The following is a 19,542-nucleotide window of genomic DNA, read 5'->3' as shown; positions in this document are numbered from 1 at the left end:
CAACTGGATGTTCCATTGGAGATCCCTACAAAATGCCACTGAAGAGCCTAATAAACCATAGAGTGAAATGTGTCATTAGTCCATTAACTCAAATTAAATACACACTTTAGGCCGTTAACTCAAGAAGTGATCAGATCTAGCACATAAACGTTTATGGATTGAATCCGATCACTTCCTGAGTTGTTGGTCTAAAGCATGCATTTATTTTGAGTGGATGGATTAATGAGGCATTTCACTCTAAACCATAGAAGCATGCGAGAGCCCCGGCAAAGCTAAATTACTTGACATATATACCTGCTTTTGCGCCTATTGAACAACTGTTAGAAAATGTCGAAAACTATTTTTCTCTCCGTCAACCACGAGTGCGTCGCACGCCCTTTCTCAGCGTCTGTAAACTTGTAGAGCCCGACGAAGCTCACGGGAAAGTTTATGGTTTGCAAAATCAAATAGATGCAATATAAAAACACATTTCATGGTCTAATGATCTTGATTTGGTTCTGTGGAACGACCATGTCTCTGCCGCAGATTAGGTGGAACACAGAAACATTTGACTCAAGTCAAATTTTGCACTTCTTGTATTTTGAATGGAGAGGGGGTATAGTTTATCTTGTCTATTTGGAAGTCAAGTTTAGACCGGCTGCTGCCTATCCGCCCAGCTAAACCATGTGCTGTGTTGCGCTGTCCCCGCCCACTGTGACACGTATCGGTCGCCGGCGGCTAAGCTGCTCCGTCTTCCTTGACCCCTCTCTCCCCTCTCCTGTCGCTTCATCCTTGACGCCACGCCACCGCTCTCCTCCCACCCCCTTCTATATCAATCGCCGCTCCCCCGGCGGCAGACACAGCGGAGCGCATCTCGACGGCGGCCATGGCGACGAACGGGAGGACCGTCGCGTCCGTCGACCCCGACGTCGCGCTCGCCTACAAGTTCCCCGAGGTAAACTAACTGACTAACCCGCTCGCGCGGCCCCTCTCCCCCTTCCGCCTCCTCCGAGCCCGCGCCTCACTCTTCTCTGCGGATCCGTGCAGGTCTCCTTCGCCTACGACGAGAGGTGCGTGCGGACCTCAGCTCCACGGAACGCCTCCCCCGGTTGGTTGATCCCGTACGTGCTCACGCCGTCTCCGTGCTCCCTGCAGGGACGTGGCGCTCTACGCGCTCGGCGTGGGGGCCTGCGGCGCGGACGCCGTCGACGACAAGGAGCTCCACCTCGTGCACCACAGGGACGGCCAGCGCCACATCAAGGTCCCCCTCTCCCCCCTGGTCCGATCCCCTCTCGTCTCTGCGCGAATTGGTTGCTGCCAGTTGCGATGCCCCAGTCTTACCAATTCGGCTGTGAAATTGATCTTTTAGAGTCGCAAAAAAAAAAATTGATCTTTTAGGGATACAGACGCGTGCATTATCTTGTAGTGCAACTGTACTGTACCAGCGTTCATGATATAGCTAGTGGTTAAATTAAGGAGGCATTGATGCAAACTATCCTTTCACTTTCTCAATCTATAGGTACCAGTTGAAAGTCGTCAATCCATATTCCAGTTTTACTGAACTCCGGTTGATTTGAGCTGTTATCAGTGAGGATATTATCTTACTACTTGTGAGCTTAGGCTTGAGATTAGTCAGCGGCTGAGCCGTATCGACCTTAGTTAATTACTGATGACTGGACAACTCATTTCAGGTCTTATGTTGACTCTGATGTCATCGAGTCACCCCTAGTAAGTAAATTAGATGAACCAGGAGCTTCAATGTTCACGAGCTGATGTCATTGCTGACCTTAGTCAATTTTATTTTGGTCCTGGGACTAGCAATCCAGTAAATATATAATCCCTTCATTCCAAATTAATTGAAGTTCTAATGTTAAGCTAAGTCAAACTTCTTCAAGTTTGACCAATTCTATATCAACATATACAACACAAATTAGTTTCATCATAAATATATATTTTTGTGTAATATGTATTCGATGTTTTAAGCATTAGCATATTTTTCTTCAGACTTGGTCAAACATAGAGAAGTTTGTCTTTTCACAAAGCTAGAACTTCAGTTAATTCGGAATGGAGGGAGTAACTGTTAGACATCATTTAGTTTTTTTTGGTAATAAACAACATTTGGTGCCTGTGAATGACGAAAGAACGAAATTAAGCTAATTGTATAGCTCAGAAATCCAAAGCAACTGTACTCAGGAATTATGTTTCATTCAATGAGTTCATCTGGTTCTCGTCTATTATATAGTTGCGTTGGCATCTGTTTCACATTTCATCCATAAGTTGTGAAACTTATAATTTTGTTCTTCAATTAAATTGCAGGCGCTTCCTACCTTTGCGTCTTTATTTCCTAACAAGAACAGCAATGGGCGTGGAATTGTTAATGTGCCTGGCATTCAGTAAGACTGACATGTCGCTTTTGAGATTTACTTTCTTTTTATTATGTATATTCACAAACTTCCCCTAATTTGCACATTTCTTCTTGGTCCTGTTTTCAGTTCTCTAGGTTTTGTCTGTTAGAATTTAAGCAGCTCAAATATGTTAAACATACATATTATTTTACAAGCACTTCGTCTTGTTTTCTGTTTTCCAGCTTCGATGCAAGCCTTCTATTGCACGGTCAACAATACATAGAGATCTACAAGCCAATTCCTTCATGTGCCAGTGTAAGTAGCTTACCATCGTTCTCAGATGTTTTATTGTAACATCCTTGTGCTTGGAGATTATGCATGAGATAGGCGCAGACTGATTGCCCACGCATTTAATCCACTTGTTCTTGTCCGGAAGTGGCTTCAACAATTCCTAGTAACTGCATCACCAAATTATTTTTTTCTACATGGATACATATAAACATGCTAAAAGAACTCCACTGATAATTAAGCTCTTCTAGTTGACTTGCATGTGCGTGCATGTTAGTCGCGACTTGATGATATTATAGCTGTTGAGGTTGTTTTCTAAATTAAAAGAGAGAACATATTCCCTTTGCTTGTTAAATGTTAATTAATCCAGCATTATTGGAAAAACTATTTGTATACTGGTACTACGTACTGAAGATTTCTTTTAAGTTGTTGAATTTGAAATGGAATATTCTTCAGAGCCCTCATCTCTGCCGTACACTCATGGAAACAATTGCCTGTTGTTTTTTCTCTTCAGGTTGTAAACAAGGTTAAGGTAGCTGGTTTGCACGACAAAGGTATAGCAAATGGTTGATCATGCCATGGTGCATACATACTCGATAATTTGTGCTCCTTACCTTTTCATTCAGAAAAATTATTATTACATGTTTTCCTGTTTTTGTTAGTTTTACCATTGCTTTGATCCATGCTATTGCTATACTGAATGATCTTACAGTTGGTGGAACTAGGACAAATTTCTTACATTGCATCTTCCAACATTTTGTTTCAGTGGCAGACCAATAGTAGCCGTTACAATCTTGAAAAAATGAAAATGCTGCAGCTTTTCTTAAGTACACTGAGTGTAACAAATGCACACCATATTCTCAGAAATAGTGAAGCATAATGTGCTGAGTCCTTCCTGTAGAGCTCCTCACATATAATTTATCATACTCTATTGAACCATCAACTCCATGGTTGTAGATTCCACTATCGTAGGAATAAATGCTCTGTTGAATAACAGTTCCATCCCTGGTCCATTTCATCCTATGCTAGTATCAAGCTCACCTTTTCATTTTTGTCCGTCAGTTGTCAGTGTCCATCCATTCCTGCAGGATTGTTTAGTCAAAGTGCCGTCCAGTTGCTATGAAGTTTCGAGTGGTCATCATTCACATCCTTCAAATCCTCTGAACACCTGTTTGGAGCAATACAAAACCGCCCCTGACATATTATACTCAAATTTGAGAATCATTATATTGAGTCAATTGTTTTAATGTGCAGGGAAAGCAACTATTCTCGAGATCGAAACGACCACCAGTCTCAAAGATTCTGGCGAAGTGTTATGTATGAACAGGTCTGTGATATGGCTGTAAGATTTGAGTCTTCCAGTTTTCTTTCTGTAAAATTACAAAGAAGCGATTATGTTAATGCAGGAGTACTATTTTCTTGCGTGGCGCTGGGGGTTTTTCGGACTCTTCCCGGCCGTACTCGTATACGACTTATCCTGCCAACCAGATTTCTCGCATTTCTATTCCAAATTCCGCACCTTCTGCAGTGTATGAAGACCAGACACAACAATCCCAGGCATGCTACTCATTCTGATTGTTGTTTTATTTGTTTGCGCAATTACTCGTCATTGTTGGTAATAAGGTGCACCTTGTATCTCGGAGAAACTATGATAACCATATAAGTTGTAACTATGGCATGTGTTACTTTATGAATTATGTGCTCAACTGCTCATCTTACACTAACAATCCCAAGTACCATGTTGGCCTTTTGCTCATCCAATCGTTTAAGGTGCACCTTGTTGAACAAGAAGGCTGAATCTTGCTCTGCAGAAGAAATCAGTTTCTCATTTTATTAACATGCCATTATTCTGTCAGCCTGATTCCTTCTCATTTTCAATCCAGGCACTCTTATACAGGTTATCTGGGGATTATAATCCTTTGCATTCAGACCCTATGGTTGCACAGGTTGCAGGGTATGTCACTTCAACTTGATCATTCTTTTGTTGTTATTTTTGAATCCTGACATCGAAGAAAATATTTGGGCCAAATCTTGCATTGGAGTTTCTAGTTTCTGGCAAAATATGTGGGAGGGGTAGTAACTAGCCATAGATGAAGTACCTAAAGAGTAATGTTCACTCGGAAGTCAAAACAATGCTTTTTTTTTTCCTGAAGAACAGGCGAACAATGTTCCTGTGCGAATGAAAACTAACGGTAGCTAGCAGAATGAGCATGTCCTTTTTCGTTTTGAGTTGGTTAGGATTGGAGTCTGTATTCTGGTAAACTTTCCTGCACTTTCATGTTCACATGATCCAACAAAAGCCTTCTCAATTCGATGCGTACATACTGCAAGATCCTCTTTTATCTGGGCCCAGTTTCCCCTGTTTGAAGCTCTGGTTATCTTCTGAATCTGACGAGAACCTCTGCAGGTTCACCCGTCCAATACTGCACGGCCTCTGCACTCTGGGGTTCGCGGCCCGGGCGGTCATCAAGTCGTTCTGCAACGGGGATCCAGCGGCGGTGCGGAACATCTTCGGCCGGTTCCTGCTGCACGTCTACCCCGGCGAGACGCTGGTCACCGAGATGTGGGTCGACGGCCAGAGGTAAGCGTTGCTCTCTAGCACCACCAGTTGGTCACTGGAATGCGCTGATGTTCACAACAAAGAAAGAAACCCATGGGATTGGAATGATTGGCTTGTGCAGGGTGCAGTACCAGACCAAGGCGAAGGAGCGTGACCGCGCCGTGCTTTCCGGATACGTGCTGCTCAAACACATCCCCTCATCATTGTAAGTGCTGTGAGGAATATACATACTTTTTAATCGGTGCTTTGATTAGCTAACTGTGGTGCTCTGAAAAGAGGATGGTTTTCCGTTGTAAACTATACTCCTAAGTCCTAAGAGATGACAAGTGTTCTGTACGGTTGTGCAGATGATAAACTCGTATTAGTACTTGTTTTTTTTTTTTGTTCACGAAACTAATACAAAATTGGAATGTTTTACGAAAATTAGAGATGGAGCATTTCTTTTTTTTTTTTTGCAAAATTCATGGATTCTGGCAAGTGCACAAACTATATCCACGAGGAAGGTAAAATTCCAAATTTCCGTTTTTCTTCTCACTCTGAAACTTGTGACGTCGAGACACACAGAATAGAACGGGTCGCGCTCGTAGAGTAGTCCCTCGGTAAAGAAAGAAATAGTGATCTAAACCATCTTATATTTCTTAACGTACTACGTAGCTGCGACTGCCCGCTGTTAATAACAATTAGTTTCACGACTGAAGACCAAGAAGCAATCGTGGCGCACCGGAATCTGGACGGTTCAGTTCACGGTGTTCAGCGAGGGGATATCGGTCCGGCGGTGCAATGGAACGGAAGGGAAAGGGAAAAAAGGCCGGAGCAAAAGCAAAAGGGGAAGCCAGCGAGAGAGAATCTGAGTTGAACCGGAACCCCGATCGAAGCGTAGAGCACCGTGGGCGGGCACGGTCTCCTACGTGCGTGCGAGGATCGTGATGCTTTTCAAGCTTTTCTCTCGAGTTGGCGCAAGGCAACACTACCTCTTCCTGCCTGCCTGCTTGGATCCTCCGGCGCCTTTGCGGTCGTGACGACCGATGAACAGACACACGCATAAGTATGTATGCTCCGTCGGCTCCATGCTTGCTCTTACTTCTGCCAACGGAATAGTAAACACTACAATAGAGCTGAGTTAGCTGGCTATAAGAAATAAATTAATATATTCTTGCTTAGTTGGAGGAAACAAAAGAGGAGAGAAAAGGTAAGCGGGCTCTTGGTGAAGAGCCAGCTCTAGCACGTACTCCTAGGCACTTTGTGAGAGTGAAAGATAGGCCATATAATAAAAAAGTAGTACATTCTTCTAATCAACTATTTTACATATTGGCTATAAGATGGGCTATAGATGACATGAAAATGACTTATAGCCAGCAGTTGGCTATACTATTAACCAAGCTCTTAATATAACACCGGCACATGCCAAATAGGCGTCGATCGATCGTCAAATTCAGTCCACCCAGGAGAGTATAGTAGCGCAACCTTCGTCGTAGGAAGTTAGGTCCCATTTGGAAAATTTTTGCTTCAAGCCTTTCCGAGCATGCTCATGGTCTTTTTCTGCTTTGTGCGCTCCTAGAAAAAAAAAACTTAAAATAAATTGATTGATCCATGCATGCATGTGCAAAATATGATACTATAGTTATTAAGCACACGATTAAGAGAAAACGTGTGAAGCCAAAGAAGAAAATGGTTCAATCAAAGTCAAACCACATGCATTTCTGTTCACTACGATGGTGTTAGGGCACTAAACGCCTGACATAGTCCATTCTTCCTTTATTATGGGAATTGTCCGTAACTAGGTCCAAATAAATTGTAAAGTTGGTGTTTCTTTCTCTGAAATGAGATCAACCTCTACTTCTTTTGAGTCAAAAGCTGAATATTGCAATCAGAGGAAGAAAATAAAATAAATTATATCCCTGATTTTCCTCCGCTTTTCCTACGAATCAGAGAGCCCCTCAAAATAATGCAGCTCCATTAGCCAACTCCAGCCAGTGGTGCCTAGCTAGACGCCCAAGCTCGGGGTCCTTGCCCTGCTAATCATTCCTGCTTTCTTGGATCCCATCTGATCGAGGCATGCACCTACCTGCCACATTCTTTTTTGGCGCATCACAATAGCTTTTCCTTGTTTTCATTTGCAACGCAAATATAATAAAAAGGTAAGCTGAAAAAAGGGCTCCTCATCCACACCAATCCCCATCCCTCTCAAAAGATGAGGAAGCTAGCTTAACTAGCCAGTACTACTGCCACCCTTTGTGTTGCCGAACAGTGACCGAGCACTAGCCATAGCCATAGCTAGCTGCCGGTCTTATTAGCTTCCATGTTTACACATCTTTTGCTTTGTGTTTTTAGACGCAAAAATAATTTACTTTGCTTTTATCAAGGTACTTGTAGAGTACAAGCAGGTCAGGTGCGCGTGTGTGCATATCTAGCACCTACATGTCGCCCACCACACTACACACCAGCAACATCAGATGTGATCCAGATGATGCACTTTGCATGACAGTAGATTATTTATTCATTAATCCGTCTGCATCGTATGAATTAATGCATAATAATGCTATAAAGAGATAGTTCATTCACCATGTAAAAGAGGAGGGCCCCTTTGCTAATCCCATGTAGGTGTGGCAGGTCATCAGGTGCTGATAATGGAGGAGGCCGGCTGTAGGAGCCTTCCGGCCAAGGACGAAGAAGAGGAAGAAGAAGAAGAAACAGTCTCGGGGCAATTGACGGCCGGAGAGGATGCACAGCCAGAGACAGAGTGACGGCGGTGGAGCAGACCGGCCGGCACGTTTCTGTATCATAGTATATCACACTTTGTGACCCGTTCAGTCTAAATAAAATCAATTTTGCATGTGCACCTGCTCATGCATCGACACCAGCAACTAATTCGGCGTTCCACAACACTGGTGATGAGAGTGTGGTTGAGTAGAGGCAACATGCATATATAGAGGGTAGAGCGGTGGTTGCCCGACAAAGTCGTTACTACTGTTCCAGAGTCCTTTACCCAAAAAAAAGATCAGAGAGTGAATAATGCAATTGCAAGGCAGCTGGTTTTGGGCGGGGGACGGACGTGCACGAGCAGACACAGTACTTGCCCTAGCAAGCCAGCCAGCCAGCTAGCGCTACGTAGTGGTACTGGTACTACTACCGCCAGTTTCCTACACACATATATAGAGTACATATACTATCATCATCGCCCATCTACCGGCTCGCTCTACGTTCCATTGTCGATCGATCGTCGGTCCATGGCTATGGCTGGCTAGGCCCACGGTACGTCGCGCCATGTCCAAGATTCCAGGATCGATCCATCTTGTATGCATGCGTACGTATGCCGATACGCACGTGAAAGCTCACGATCGAGTACGTAGCGGTAGCGGTAGTGGGCTCTCGCAATGATGCATGCATGCCTGTCCCCACGCCGTACTCACTCTACGTTGTACTAGTAGTACCAGTGTACTGTATAAACAATCTGTGCCGACTAAACAAATCGGTTTTTCTTTCTACTACGCTGCGAGCAGGCTGCAATCATCAGTCAGAGTGCTAACACGATATTTTCGGGGCGCGTGACACATATTGTTTTTTTTTTCGTTCCTGATGAAGCTCTAAGAGCCTCTAATCTATAGCAGACCCCGCAAACATAAGTCTTTTGCAGTTCGCGGAAAAGTGTATATGCAGGTCGGCACGGGCGAGATTAGACTCAGACCCCGCAAAACGGATCCGTAAAAAAGATATTCGGTGAATATGCTCTTTTACGGGTCGGCTACGCGGGGTCTGCTCGGGCACCGCCGCGTCGACTAGCAAACCGAAGACACCCAATTATCAAATTTGACATCGATTCCGACAAATAAGTTCAAATTCAAACAATAGAACACAGTTCACGCGCAAATAAAAGCTTAAGTTTTATAGGAGAAACGCAAAAGAGGGTCTTGCAAAAGTGACGACCACGTCCGGCATCATCTTGGCCGATCTTCACTCTGCGCCATCCAGTCCGTGGAGTTCATCGGAACCACCGAATCCACCTTCGGCGCTTGTTCCAACTCCAGCACCGAAATCATCAGCTGTTGAAAAAACATCTCCGGCACTGTAACACGCACTGGCCGACGCAACCATTCTCCTCTTCAAAATTTCTCTTATTGCCATATCATGCCATTCTTTGGTGAGGTCGTCCATGTCATTGCGGTTCATTGCCGTGATCTTGTTCTCTTCGGCGAGCAACTTGGACATGGCTTTGTTTTCAGCAGCACCGTTTAGCGGCATCGCCGGAGAACCTCTTTCCGGGGCGGGGGGAGTGGATGAAGGAGACGGCTTCTTTGTAGCCGGAATCATCTTCCGCTTTATGCGGGAGACCTTGCCGACCTTCTCCGCCGCTGGCCGGGATCGCGCAGCGGCGTTAGCGCCGGAGCGCGGGCCTTCGCGGCGGGGGCAACTGGATTCCCGCCCTGCATGACCACGTTACCCTGCCGCTTGCGGGCAGGCGCAGTGGTGCCTTGGGCGACGGCGGGGCCAACATGGACGGCGACGAGATCCATCCGAGGGGATTGAGCATGCGCGACCTCGATGGTGACGGGGGACAGCAGAGAGTCATCCATGGCGGCGAAGGACTGCCGAAAAAGATGCACCGAAGTGGGAGGTGGCGGGGGCAATGGTGGCGGAGGGTGGGGGGAGCGGGAACGGCGCGGAAATGTTCCTCCCGCCAAATCTCGCTGCGGATAGGGGCCGAGCTCGGGTCGTCCTCCCACCCCGTGAATCTAGAGGTCGGGGAAGATCTTTTGCCGCGCTCCGCAAAAAAATTTACGGGTCGGACGCGTATGCGGTGTTTGATCGGGTAGGTTTTTCCACGCCGACCCGTATTTTGACAGTTATTTTGCAGATCGGGTGGGAATTTTTTTTTTTGAGACAGCAGTAAAGAATAGTCGCCAAGATCCAGTGGGCTGCCTTGCTCCACTGGGCCTATAGTCTAGTACTCCACTGCTTGGACGGGAGAGAAAAAAATAGAGGAGACGCGGGTCAACTGACTGGTCAAGCTTTTGACGGACACCAGTCAATCAATCAACGAAGCCGACAGACACGCGGGCCCAGGCATCTCGGTCACGCGCGGGAGGGCCCGCACCCACTCAACGGAACGGAGGCAGGCCCACCCGCCCGCCGTTACAAGCCGCGAATTTCGAGGCGCGACCAGCCAAATAATCCATGCCGTAATAACTGATGCCGGCTGACGTGGTGGTCCTCGCCCACACTCAATGGAAATGGAATGGAGCCTTCTTCCCCCATCCTGTTCCCTTCCTTCACGCGATGCGAGCGAGCGTGGCACATCCGCTTTGTTCATGATGCTGGCCGCGTGGTTAACGTTAACCTGCCGTGCCCTCTTTTTTCTTTGCCCTTCCTTTGTCCTTGCCTGCTCGAGTACGTACGAGTACATCAAATTTCTTTTGCAGGAAATTATAGAGTTTTATTTCTTAGTATTGGTATTTGGTGAAGCGACAATCTGCCTTTACAAAGTCTCTATCTCTATCTCTATCTCTAGAGCATCTATAGCCGGGCGCGGGGCGCCTCAAACCCGTCTTTATCCCCATCTCTATCTCTATCTCTATCTCTAATATTACTACCTCCGTTTCTTTACGTTGCATATAAGATTCGTCTAAAGTCAAACTTGATACTAAATTAATATTATTATATACATCATAGAATTAATTAAATTTTCGTATCATATAACTTTAATGTTGTAGATGTCGATATTTTTTCGACATAAATTTGGTCAAAGTTCACGAAGTTTGACTTTACATAAATTTTACACGGGGAGTGAAAAGAAACAGAGGGATTATTAAAGGGGAGTTGGTAGGTTCCCTCACCTCCTCCTCCATTTGGTTTTTTTTTTTTTTTTTGTAATCACATTCGATGCCGCACAAAATAAAAACCAACACAAATACAATAACTTGGAATAATCTAAAGCAAATCGATATTTCCCAAGACCACGTCCTACATTCAATTCTATCAAATCAAATCAAACCTTACTAAAATCTCAACTAAATCCAAATTTTCATGCCCTCCCAGATCAGGGTTCCGTGCGAACAATGCCGTCGGGGGGGGGGGGGGGGGGAGGGACTGTGTTTGTTTGGTAGGGATGGACAACGGGCAATCGAGAGGTCAGGGTGAAGACATACCGAGTTTTCCCAGGTTCGGGCTCGAGGAGGAGGAGGTAGGACCTTACTCCTGCCTTTCGTATTGTAGTGGTTGCCGGGGATTTCGGGGAACACCAGAGAGATCTATTCTGGAGGTTACAACCCTCTCAGCCTAGCCGCGGAGAGTAGGGTCTTTCTCAAGTGGACCTGTCCTAGGTTTCTTCTCTCTCCCGCATGGGTCCCCGGGTCCACCTTATATACAGCGGGCCTCAGGTTAAATTCACTCGCTGCCACCCTCCTACAACGCTCTCGTGGGAGCGACGTCAGGAGCCAATAGATGGAAGGACTTGACTCCTGATCTCTTCCCCTCCGACTTTCGGTCCTTCTTCCTCAACAAATATAAACATAAAACGTATCGGGTTTTCTCAAACGATCGAGAAATATAAGAATAACTATTTCTTAAGTTGCTAAAAACCACCGACAGATATAGACGTAAAATCCATGGTTCATGTGCGCATTAAAAAACGAGAAAATCTTGATGTGACGACTATCAATGCCAAACATATTTCAAAGTTGATCTAGCTTAGCAACTCTCAAAATCTATTTACAATCTTCCGTTAACCTCATAGTCACATAAAAACACAGGTACAAGCTACATTAAAGAGATATGAAAAGAAGAACCCGACCACATCAGTCAGAATTACTACCCCTGCCCTCCCTGCTTGCGCTCCCGTCGCTTTCCAGTCCCCTCTCCGGCATACACCCCCCAGATGCGCCACTGCCACCAGTCCCGCCGACTCTCAAACTACCTTGTTTCCACTTCGTACTTCTACATTAGGTTTCCCGAGAAACAAATATCTATTTCTATCACTCTCTGCATGTACTAAAGTTTGATCTAAACATAAGATTCATGATTCACGAAGTCATCAGGGGTTATAGGTCACAGATTGCGATGTTAGAGAAGGATGAAAAATCAAGAGATAATCAGGGAGTTAGGGTTAAGCTAGACTCATAAGCAAACATAGCCGTTATATACTTGCAGAAATGGCAATGTCGTTTTCTGCACGTTCCCGCCGAAGATGATGCTCTATTTCTGCATCATTCCACCAGACGACATGTCAGTGTGCGTGACTTTACAATAAGAGTTGTGACCAAGAGATATTCAGGGAGAGTCAGGGTTAGACTAGACTCGTGAGCAAACATGACCTTTCTATATACGTAGGGATGTGTGTCGTAGTTTCGTGCGACGGTGTCATTTGGGGGACGGCTGTTTGGTAGGGACAGACAATGACCGATTGAGGGGTCAGGGTGAAGACACAACGAGTTCACCCCAAGTTAGGCCCTTCGGGGAGAAGGAAAGACACTACTCCTGCCTTCGGTATTGTTGTGGTCACCGAAGTTCTAGGGGATCAACGACAAGATCTACCCTGGCAGTTACAACCCTCTCCGCCTGGCCGCGGAGAGTGGGGTCTTTCTCAAGTGGATCAGTCCTAGGGTTTTTTCTCTGCCGGAGGGGGTCCCCGGACCCGTCTTATATACGACGGCCCCTCAGCTTCCATTCATTCACTGCCCTCCTACATCGCCCTCGAGGGAGCGGCATCCTGAGAAGCGAGTAGATGGAAGGACCCGACTCCCGAGCTCTTCCCATCCTTCTTCTGGTCCTTCCCCTCCCGGGTCCCCGTGGCCCTCCATTCGTCCTTCTCGCGTCAATGTGGCAATTTTGTTTCCATATGTTCCCGCCATAAACCGCCGCTCCTTATGCGTTTGGCTTGAAATGGACGCCCCGTTTCTACTCCCCCTCTAAGAAAAGTACCCACTTTCCATTTTGCGCTTCTTCGTCTAGGTTTGCCAAAAAAAACACAAAAAATCTATTTCTATACCTCTCCGACCGCACTCGCCCCATTGGCACACTATGATGGCGGAAATCTATCGCCCAGACATCCGAACAACACGAACAACTGTTTCCAAGTCACCGTTAAAAACAATGGTTTGATCTAAACATAAGATTCATTCATGATTCATATAAGTAGTACAAGAAACAAGAAAGTCTTAATGCTAAGGATATCAATGTCAACCATATTTTAACAGTTGTTCGTGTGACAGTGTCTTCGTGCGACGGTGTCATTTGGGGGCAGCTGTTTGGTAGGGACAGACAATGACCGATTGAGGGGTCAGGGCGAAGACACAACGAGTTCACCCCAAGTCGGGCCCTTCGGGGAGAAGGAAAGACACTACTCCTGCCTTCGGTATTGTTGTGGTTGCCGAAGTTCTAGGGGATCAACGACAAGATCTATCCTAGCGGTTACAACCCTCTCCGCCTGGCCACGGAGAGTGGGGGTCTTTGTCAAGTGGATCAGCCCTAGGGTTTTTTTCTTTCCCGGAGGGGGTCCCCAGACCCGTCTTATATATGGCGGCCCCTCAGCTTCCACTCACTCACTGCCCTCCTACATCGCTCCGCCATCCCGGAGAAGCGAGTAGATGGAAGGACCCGACTCCCGAGCTCTTCCCATCCTTCTTCTGGTCCTTTCCTCTCCCGGGTCCTGGTCTCCCTCCATTCCTCCTCCTCGCGTCAATGCGGCAATTTCGTTCCCATAGGTTCTTCCCGCCAGAAACCGCCGATTGTTTTGCAATTTGCCTGAAATCGACGCCCTGTTTCTACTCCGCCGTCTTAAGAAAAGCACCCACTTTCCATTTCGTGCTTGTACGTTAAGTTTTCCCAAAGAAACAAAATTCTATTCCTACCCCTCTCCGACCATACTCACATCATCAGCACAAAAAATGGAAGAAATCTATCGGTTTTTGCTGTTTCTCAGGCGTCCGAACAAGAGGAACAACCACTTCCAGCTCACCGTTAAAAACAAACAACGGTTTGATCAAAACATAAGATCCATGATTGGAATACACGCATTATGAGAAAGAAGAAAGCCATAATGCGAGGCTATCAATGTGAAGCATATTCTCAAAGTCGATCTACCTGTAGCAACCTCCTCATCCCAAAATCCATTTACAAGCTGCCGTTACCATCCATCATCGTCTCACAGCACAAGCACGCCGGCACAGGTTACATATTACTCGTACGCGCATAGAAAAAGATCTGGAAAGAGGAGCGCGGCCACATCCATCAGTCGGCGGTACCAGTACCAGTACTAGTCCTCCCCCTCCCCCGCCCGCCTGCGCTGCGCTGGTGGACTCCCGTCGCTTTCCCCTCCCTCCCCGCCTCCGCATCCACATCGCCCCCATTCCATTCCATCCCACCCCATCCCCCCCGCCAGATGCGCCACCAGTCCCGCCGCGCGTAGCTCGCTCGCTCCCGCCGGCGGCCGTCCGCAATGGCGAGCGCGTCGGAGGACGAGGCGGGGTCGGAGCGCTGCTGCGGCAGCTACAGCCCCAGCGCCGACGTCAGCGGCTCCGAGACCTCCAGCGACTGCTCCGCCCCGACCCGCCGCTTCCCCTTCTCCTCCTCCGACGCCTCCGCCTCCCGCGGCCTCGCATCCTCTTCGTCGTCGCAGCTCCCCACCCCCTCCGCCGCCTTCCGCCCCTCCACCCCCGCCTCCGACCTCTCCGGTAAGTACCCCCCCTTTGCTTAGATCTTACTCCACTCCGCACTAGTACTGGCGCTTTTTTTTTTCTGACGGGAGAGCTTTTTCTGCTGCGCTCGCCATGGCAGAGATCGACATGATGAAGGAGCGCTTCGCCAAGCTGCTGCTGGGCGAGGACATGTCCGGCAGCGGCAAGGGCGTCTGCACCGCGCTCGCCGTCTCCAACGCCATCACCAACCTCTCCGGTACGCGGTTCCCTCGGTCAATCACTTCACCTGCATTCCCGTGATTTCTGCCGGAAAATACATACTGAATGTGCGCGTCTGTTTGTTTGTTTGTTTCCTTCCGAACCCGTCCAGCCACCGTGTTCGGCGAGCTGTGGCGGCTGGAGCCGCTGGCGCCGGCCAGGAAGGCCATGTGGACGCGGGAGATGGACTGGCTGCTCTCCGTCGCCGACTCCATCGTCGAGCTCATCCCCTCGCTCCAGGAGCTCCCCGACGGCGGCGGCCAGTTCGAGGTCATGGTGCCGCGCCCCCGCAGCGACCTCTACATGAACCTCCCCGCGCTCAGGAAGCTCGACGCCATGCTCCTCGCCATGATCGACGAGTTCAAGGAGACCGACTTCTGGTACGTCGACAGGGGCATCGTCGTCGACGACGGCGGCGGGGGGCCCTGCCCGTCCTCCTCGTCTTCCTCCTGCGGGCGGCCGTCGTCGGTGCGGCAGGAGGACAAGTGGTGGCTGCCGTGCCCGCGGGTGCCGCCCAAGGGGCTGCCCGAGGAGGCCCGGAGGAAGCTGCAGCAGAGCAGGGACTGCGCCAACCAGATTCTGAAGGCCGCCATGGCCATCAACAGCGACGTGCTTGCTGAGATGAAGATCCCGGAGGCGTACCTGGAGTCCTTGCCAAAGGTGAAACACTTCAAATTCAGTATGATTCACTGGTACTAGTAACTGTCACTGAGCTGCTATGCACACTTAAGTTGCTGAGAAGAGTGTACCAAATGCATGAAGTACTTGTTTCGGGTCATGGATATTTATATCAATTGTGTGTCAAATGTCCAATTCAATAGGTTTATCAATTATAAGATGTTGTTTCTTTCTGCAGAGTGGTCGATCTTGCTTGGGTGAGATAATTTACCGGTACATAACGGCTGAACAATTCTCACCTGAATGCCTCCTGGACTGCTTGGACCTGTCATCGGAGCACCATACACTTGAAGTAGCAAACAGAATAGAGGCCGCCATCCATGTCTGGAGACTAAAGGGCCAAAAGAAAACGGCGCCTCAGGCAAAGTCGAAGAAATCTTGGGGTGGAAAAGTGAAGGGTCTTGTTGGAGATACAAAGAGCCAAGTGCTGTCCCAAAGAGCCGACGGTCTGCTACAGAGCTTAAGATTGCGACACCCTGGTTTGCCACAGACTTCCCTTGACATGAACAAGATCCAGTACAACAAGGTTAACAATTTTTCATACCTACTCGTTGGAACACAATGGTCTTGAAAGTGATTGCTTGCATTTTTATCTCTCTATTCAAAACTGATTCTAGCTAGACCTGGAGCATACATTTTATCATCAGAAACTTGCTCTGTTCACATCACTGAACTTTGTACTACATGACTTGCTTAAACAAAGTTTCACCCTGTTCCTGCCTTGTCTTGCCCAGGATGTCGGCCAGTCCATACTTGAAAGTTACTCGAGGGTCCTGGAGAGCTTGGCGTTCAACACAATTGCGAGGATCGACGACGTGATTTACGTGGACGACGCAACGAAGAAGTCTGCCGCGGCGGAGACCGTTTCGATCTTCAACCGCGGCACGGGCGCACCAGTCCAGAAGAAGATCTCCCCGAGCCCATTCTCGATCCAGCACACGCCGTACGCCTCCCCCTTCGCCACACCCACCTTCTGCTCCTCCACCCCAGTCAATGGCAACAGCCCCGGACGAGCACCACTGCCACCACCGAGCAAAAAGAACCCGCCAGCGAAACAACCCGAGATCAAAGTGGAGAAGCTCTTCTCCGGCGATGTAGAGAAGGTGTGGACCTATGCCGGAAACCTGAGCGCGCGGAAAGAAGCCGGAGACGCTCCTGAAAGGGACTGAGTTTTTGGCGTAGGTCGACAGGTATCATCGTTCAACAGATACTGATTCCGGTCGGTAGGACTAGAGGCTTCCCTGTACAGAAGCAACATCAGTCAATTTTTTTGTGCTTTCTTAGCGCGATCGATCCGTGGACCGTGTACTACCCATCCATGCTCACCTAGTAATGGAGTAAGTGAACTCTTGATGCCGTCTAGTTTCATGTGTCAGTCACTCAGTCAGCTGTGTGTATTACCCCTTGTTCATGTCTATACTAGCTTAGCTAGCAGGTTGGGTTGGGCAGCAAGACAGCAAGTTGTTGAACTTGAGATGTTGCTGCTGTACTTACATGTTCCTGATGAATTGTCTGTACTTACATGTTCCTGATGAATTGATCCGACGCTTAGTTTCTTCATTTCCTTGCGTACCATTGTAGTTCTATTAATTGTGATGTGATTTGATCGCAGTCGCTGAAGTGACCAACGGTCACTTCATTCATCTCTGAAATGAGTACAGTGAGAGTGACAGTGCTCGTTCATTGATGCCGTTGTGTGCAAATTAGTTACAGTTATTGTGTTAGTTAGCTAGAGCAACTCCAACGGGCCGACCTAAACGAACGGCGCATTTGTCCGCCTTTTGTCCGTTTGGGTCGGCGTCCGCCCAGTTTTTCATTTGGGTCGGCAGTCGCCCAACACGCCGACTCATTTCATGTCCGCATCAATTTTTTAAAAAAGGCCCGCGGCTGATCATGCCCCGGCCATGTCTCATCATGCCGGCACTGCCAGTGCCGGCATACAATGCCGGCTTCAGAAAATATCACCATAGTTCATGCCGGCGCACTCGGCAGTCGGCCGGCACACATGGCAGCACACAAAAAAGGTGGGACTTGAGTTCGACCACGCCACCGCGGACCCCGTGGTCATGTCAGCACACCTGCCGGCATACAAAAAAGACGGCGCTCGCCGCCATGGATCACTCGTCGTCGAACTTGAGCATGTCGGTCTGCATCTTCTCGAAACACGGCCTCTTCCTTGGCGACACGGTGTTGAGACTCACCTTCATGATCTCCACCCCGGTCATCATGCTCGCGAGTGCCACTTCTTTGGCCTTGGTTTTGGCGTTGGCGGCCTCGATCTCTAGCATCCTGGCTTGCTTCTCCGCCTCGAGCTCGAATATCTTGGCTTGCTTCTCCGCGTCCATCTCAAGCCTCCTTCTTTGGATCTCCATGAAAGCGTCCATTTGCTCCGCCTTGAAACGCCGACGCTCCTCCTCCCTTGAGTCCTTCTTGTTCATCATGCCCTCCACGCTTGCGATCAAGGCGTTGGATGCCACATCCCGCTTGTCCTCCTTCTTGGAGTTGGTCTTCCCCCCCGGCCGTGCCGGCTCGCCCTCCCCAACCTCCTCCATGGCTTTCTTCCCCCCACGCGACTTGAGGGCGGCATATTGTGCCTTGAACTTCTCCTCGTCCTTGATGACCCGAAAGCAATGGGAAAGGTTGAAGCACTTGCCGTTGTGTTGAACCTTGAATGCCCCCAAAGCTTGAAATGCCTACAAAATGTTTCCATGCAAGCATATGGGCAAATGATATGCAAATGAACACGCAAGCATGAACTTGATGACACAAAAGAGGGCGGCTTGCTAGCATACCATGTCTTGCATGCCTGTGCCGCTCACGGGGCGGGCCTTGACGCTCTCAAGAGTGGCGCAAAACTTGTTGCACTCTTGTTGGATCACCCTCCATCGCTTGTAAATGGACACCCACCCGCGCGTGCTCACAATTTGGTAAGGCGGAAACTTCTTGTGCTCATGAAACTCTCGGTGGACACGAATCCAAAAGGTCGAATGCTTTTGTTCGACGCCCGTCTTGGGGTCTTATCCAATGTCTCGCCAACACTCGCAAAGAAGCTTGTCCTCGGCCACTGTGTATGCCTTCGTGTGCTTGCTCTTGCGCTTCGGCTTAGGACCGGCGGCTTGGTTGGCGAGCTCGTCCTCGAACAAGGGCTCCACTTCGATGTCGCACTCGTCCTCTTCCTCTAGCCCGTAGTCGTCCGGGAACTCGTGGTTGAGTGGGAAGCCGTTCACGTCGATGCCGACTTGATCACGCATGAAGGCCGCCTGATCGGGATCATAGCCAGCGGTCGGCGTGAACGGCCGGGGCCGTCCTGGCTTTGTGTCTCGTCGGGATCGTAGCCAGCGGCCGGTGCACCGCCCTCGAAGATGAGGTTCTGCATGTAGTCCTCGTCGACGGCGGACGACATTCCGTCGAACAGGTTGCGGGCCTCCGGGAGCACGCCGGCCGGCGTCTGCCGCGCGCGTTTCCTCGCGCCACTGGATGACGAGCCACCGGCCACCGGGGTGGTGTTGAGATCGATGGGCGCGGGCGCGGGGCGTGGAAGGTGTGACCACGCTCACGTCGGGCGAGCACTCCCCGGAGAGGCGGGAGGCCTGCGGGTACACGTGGAAGCCGGGCACCGGGTTGCAAGCCGACGCGCGGGGCGAGTCGGGCAGCATCATCCGAGGAAACGCCGATGAGCCGGTGCTGGCCGCGGCGACGGCGGCGTTGAGGAGGCCGTGCTGGCCAGGGTTTAACCCTAGCATGTAGAGCGCCTCCCTCGTTGCCGCCGTGACACGGGCGTTGGTGACCTCCTGCTGCGCGGCGG

The 19,542-nt window shown here is 49.0% G+C and overlaps 2 protein-coding genes across 4 annotated transcripts; both read left to right on the top strand.

Moving 5' to 3' along the window:
* The first annotated feature begins 654 nt into the window (after positions 1-654).
* On the top strand, positions 655-8,040 carry LOC109758253 (enoyl-CoA hydratase 2, peroxisomal). 3 transcript variants are annotated; one of them, XM_020317098.4, is made up of 12 exons: positions 655-934; positions 1,027-1,049; positions 1,135-1,240; positions 2,296-2,372; positions 2,567-2,639; positions 3,127-3,166; positions 3,867-3,939; positions 4,019-4,169; positions 4,496-4,566; positions 5,020-5,193; positions 5,294-5,377; positions 7,783-8,040. In XM_020317098.4, the coding sequence occupies exons 1-12, from the start codon at positions 866-868 to the stop codon at positions 7,817-7,819; spliced, it is 978 nt and encodes a 325-aa protein (XP_020172687.1). In that variant the 5' UTR covers positions 655-865; the 3' UTR covers positions 7,820-8,040. The 3 variants fall into 3 exon arrangements, with proteins under 3 accessions (XP_020172687.1, XP_020172690.1, XP_020172688.1); XM_020317101.4 differs by having other exon boundaries at positions 7,774-8,040; XM_020317099.4 differs by lacking the exon at positions 7,783-8,040 and having other exon boundaries at positions 5,294-5,527.
* Positions 8,041-14,310: 6,270 nt separating this feature from the next.
* Positions 14,311-17,297, top strand: LOC109758252 (rop guanine nucleotide exchange factor 1). Its single transcript, XM_020317097.4, has 5 exons — positions 14,311-14,837; positions 14,941-15,057; positions 15,172-15,719; positions 15,916-16,263; positions 16,472-17,297. The coding sequence occupies exons 1-5, from the start codon at positions 14,603-14,605 to the stop codon at positions 16,904-16,906; spliced, it is 1,683 nt and encodes a 560-aa protein (XP_020172686.1). The 5' UTR covers positions 14,311-14,602; the 3' UTR covers positions 16,907-17,297.
* The last annotated feature ends 2,245 nt before the right edge of the window (positions 17,298-19,542 follow it).

Source organism: Aegilops tauschii, chromosome 5 (genome assembly GCF_002575655.3).
Source record: "Aegilops tauschii subsp. strangulata cultivar AL8/78 chromosome 5, Aet v6.0, whole genome shotgun sequence".
Taxonomy (NCBI): domain Eukaryota; kingdom Viridiplantae; phylum Streptophyta; class Magnoliopsida; order Poales; family Poaceae; genus Aegilops; species Aegilops tauschii.
The sequence above is the reverse complement of the archived record's forward strand: the minus strand, read 5'-3'. Positions and strand labels throughout refer to the sequence as shown.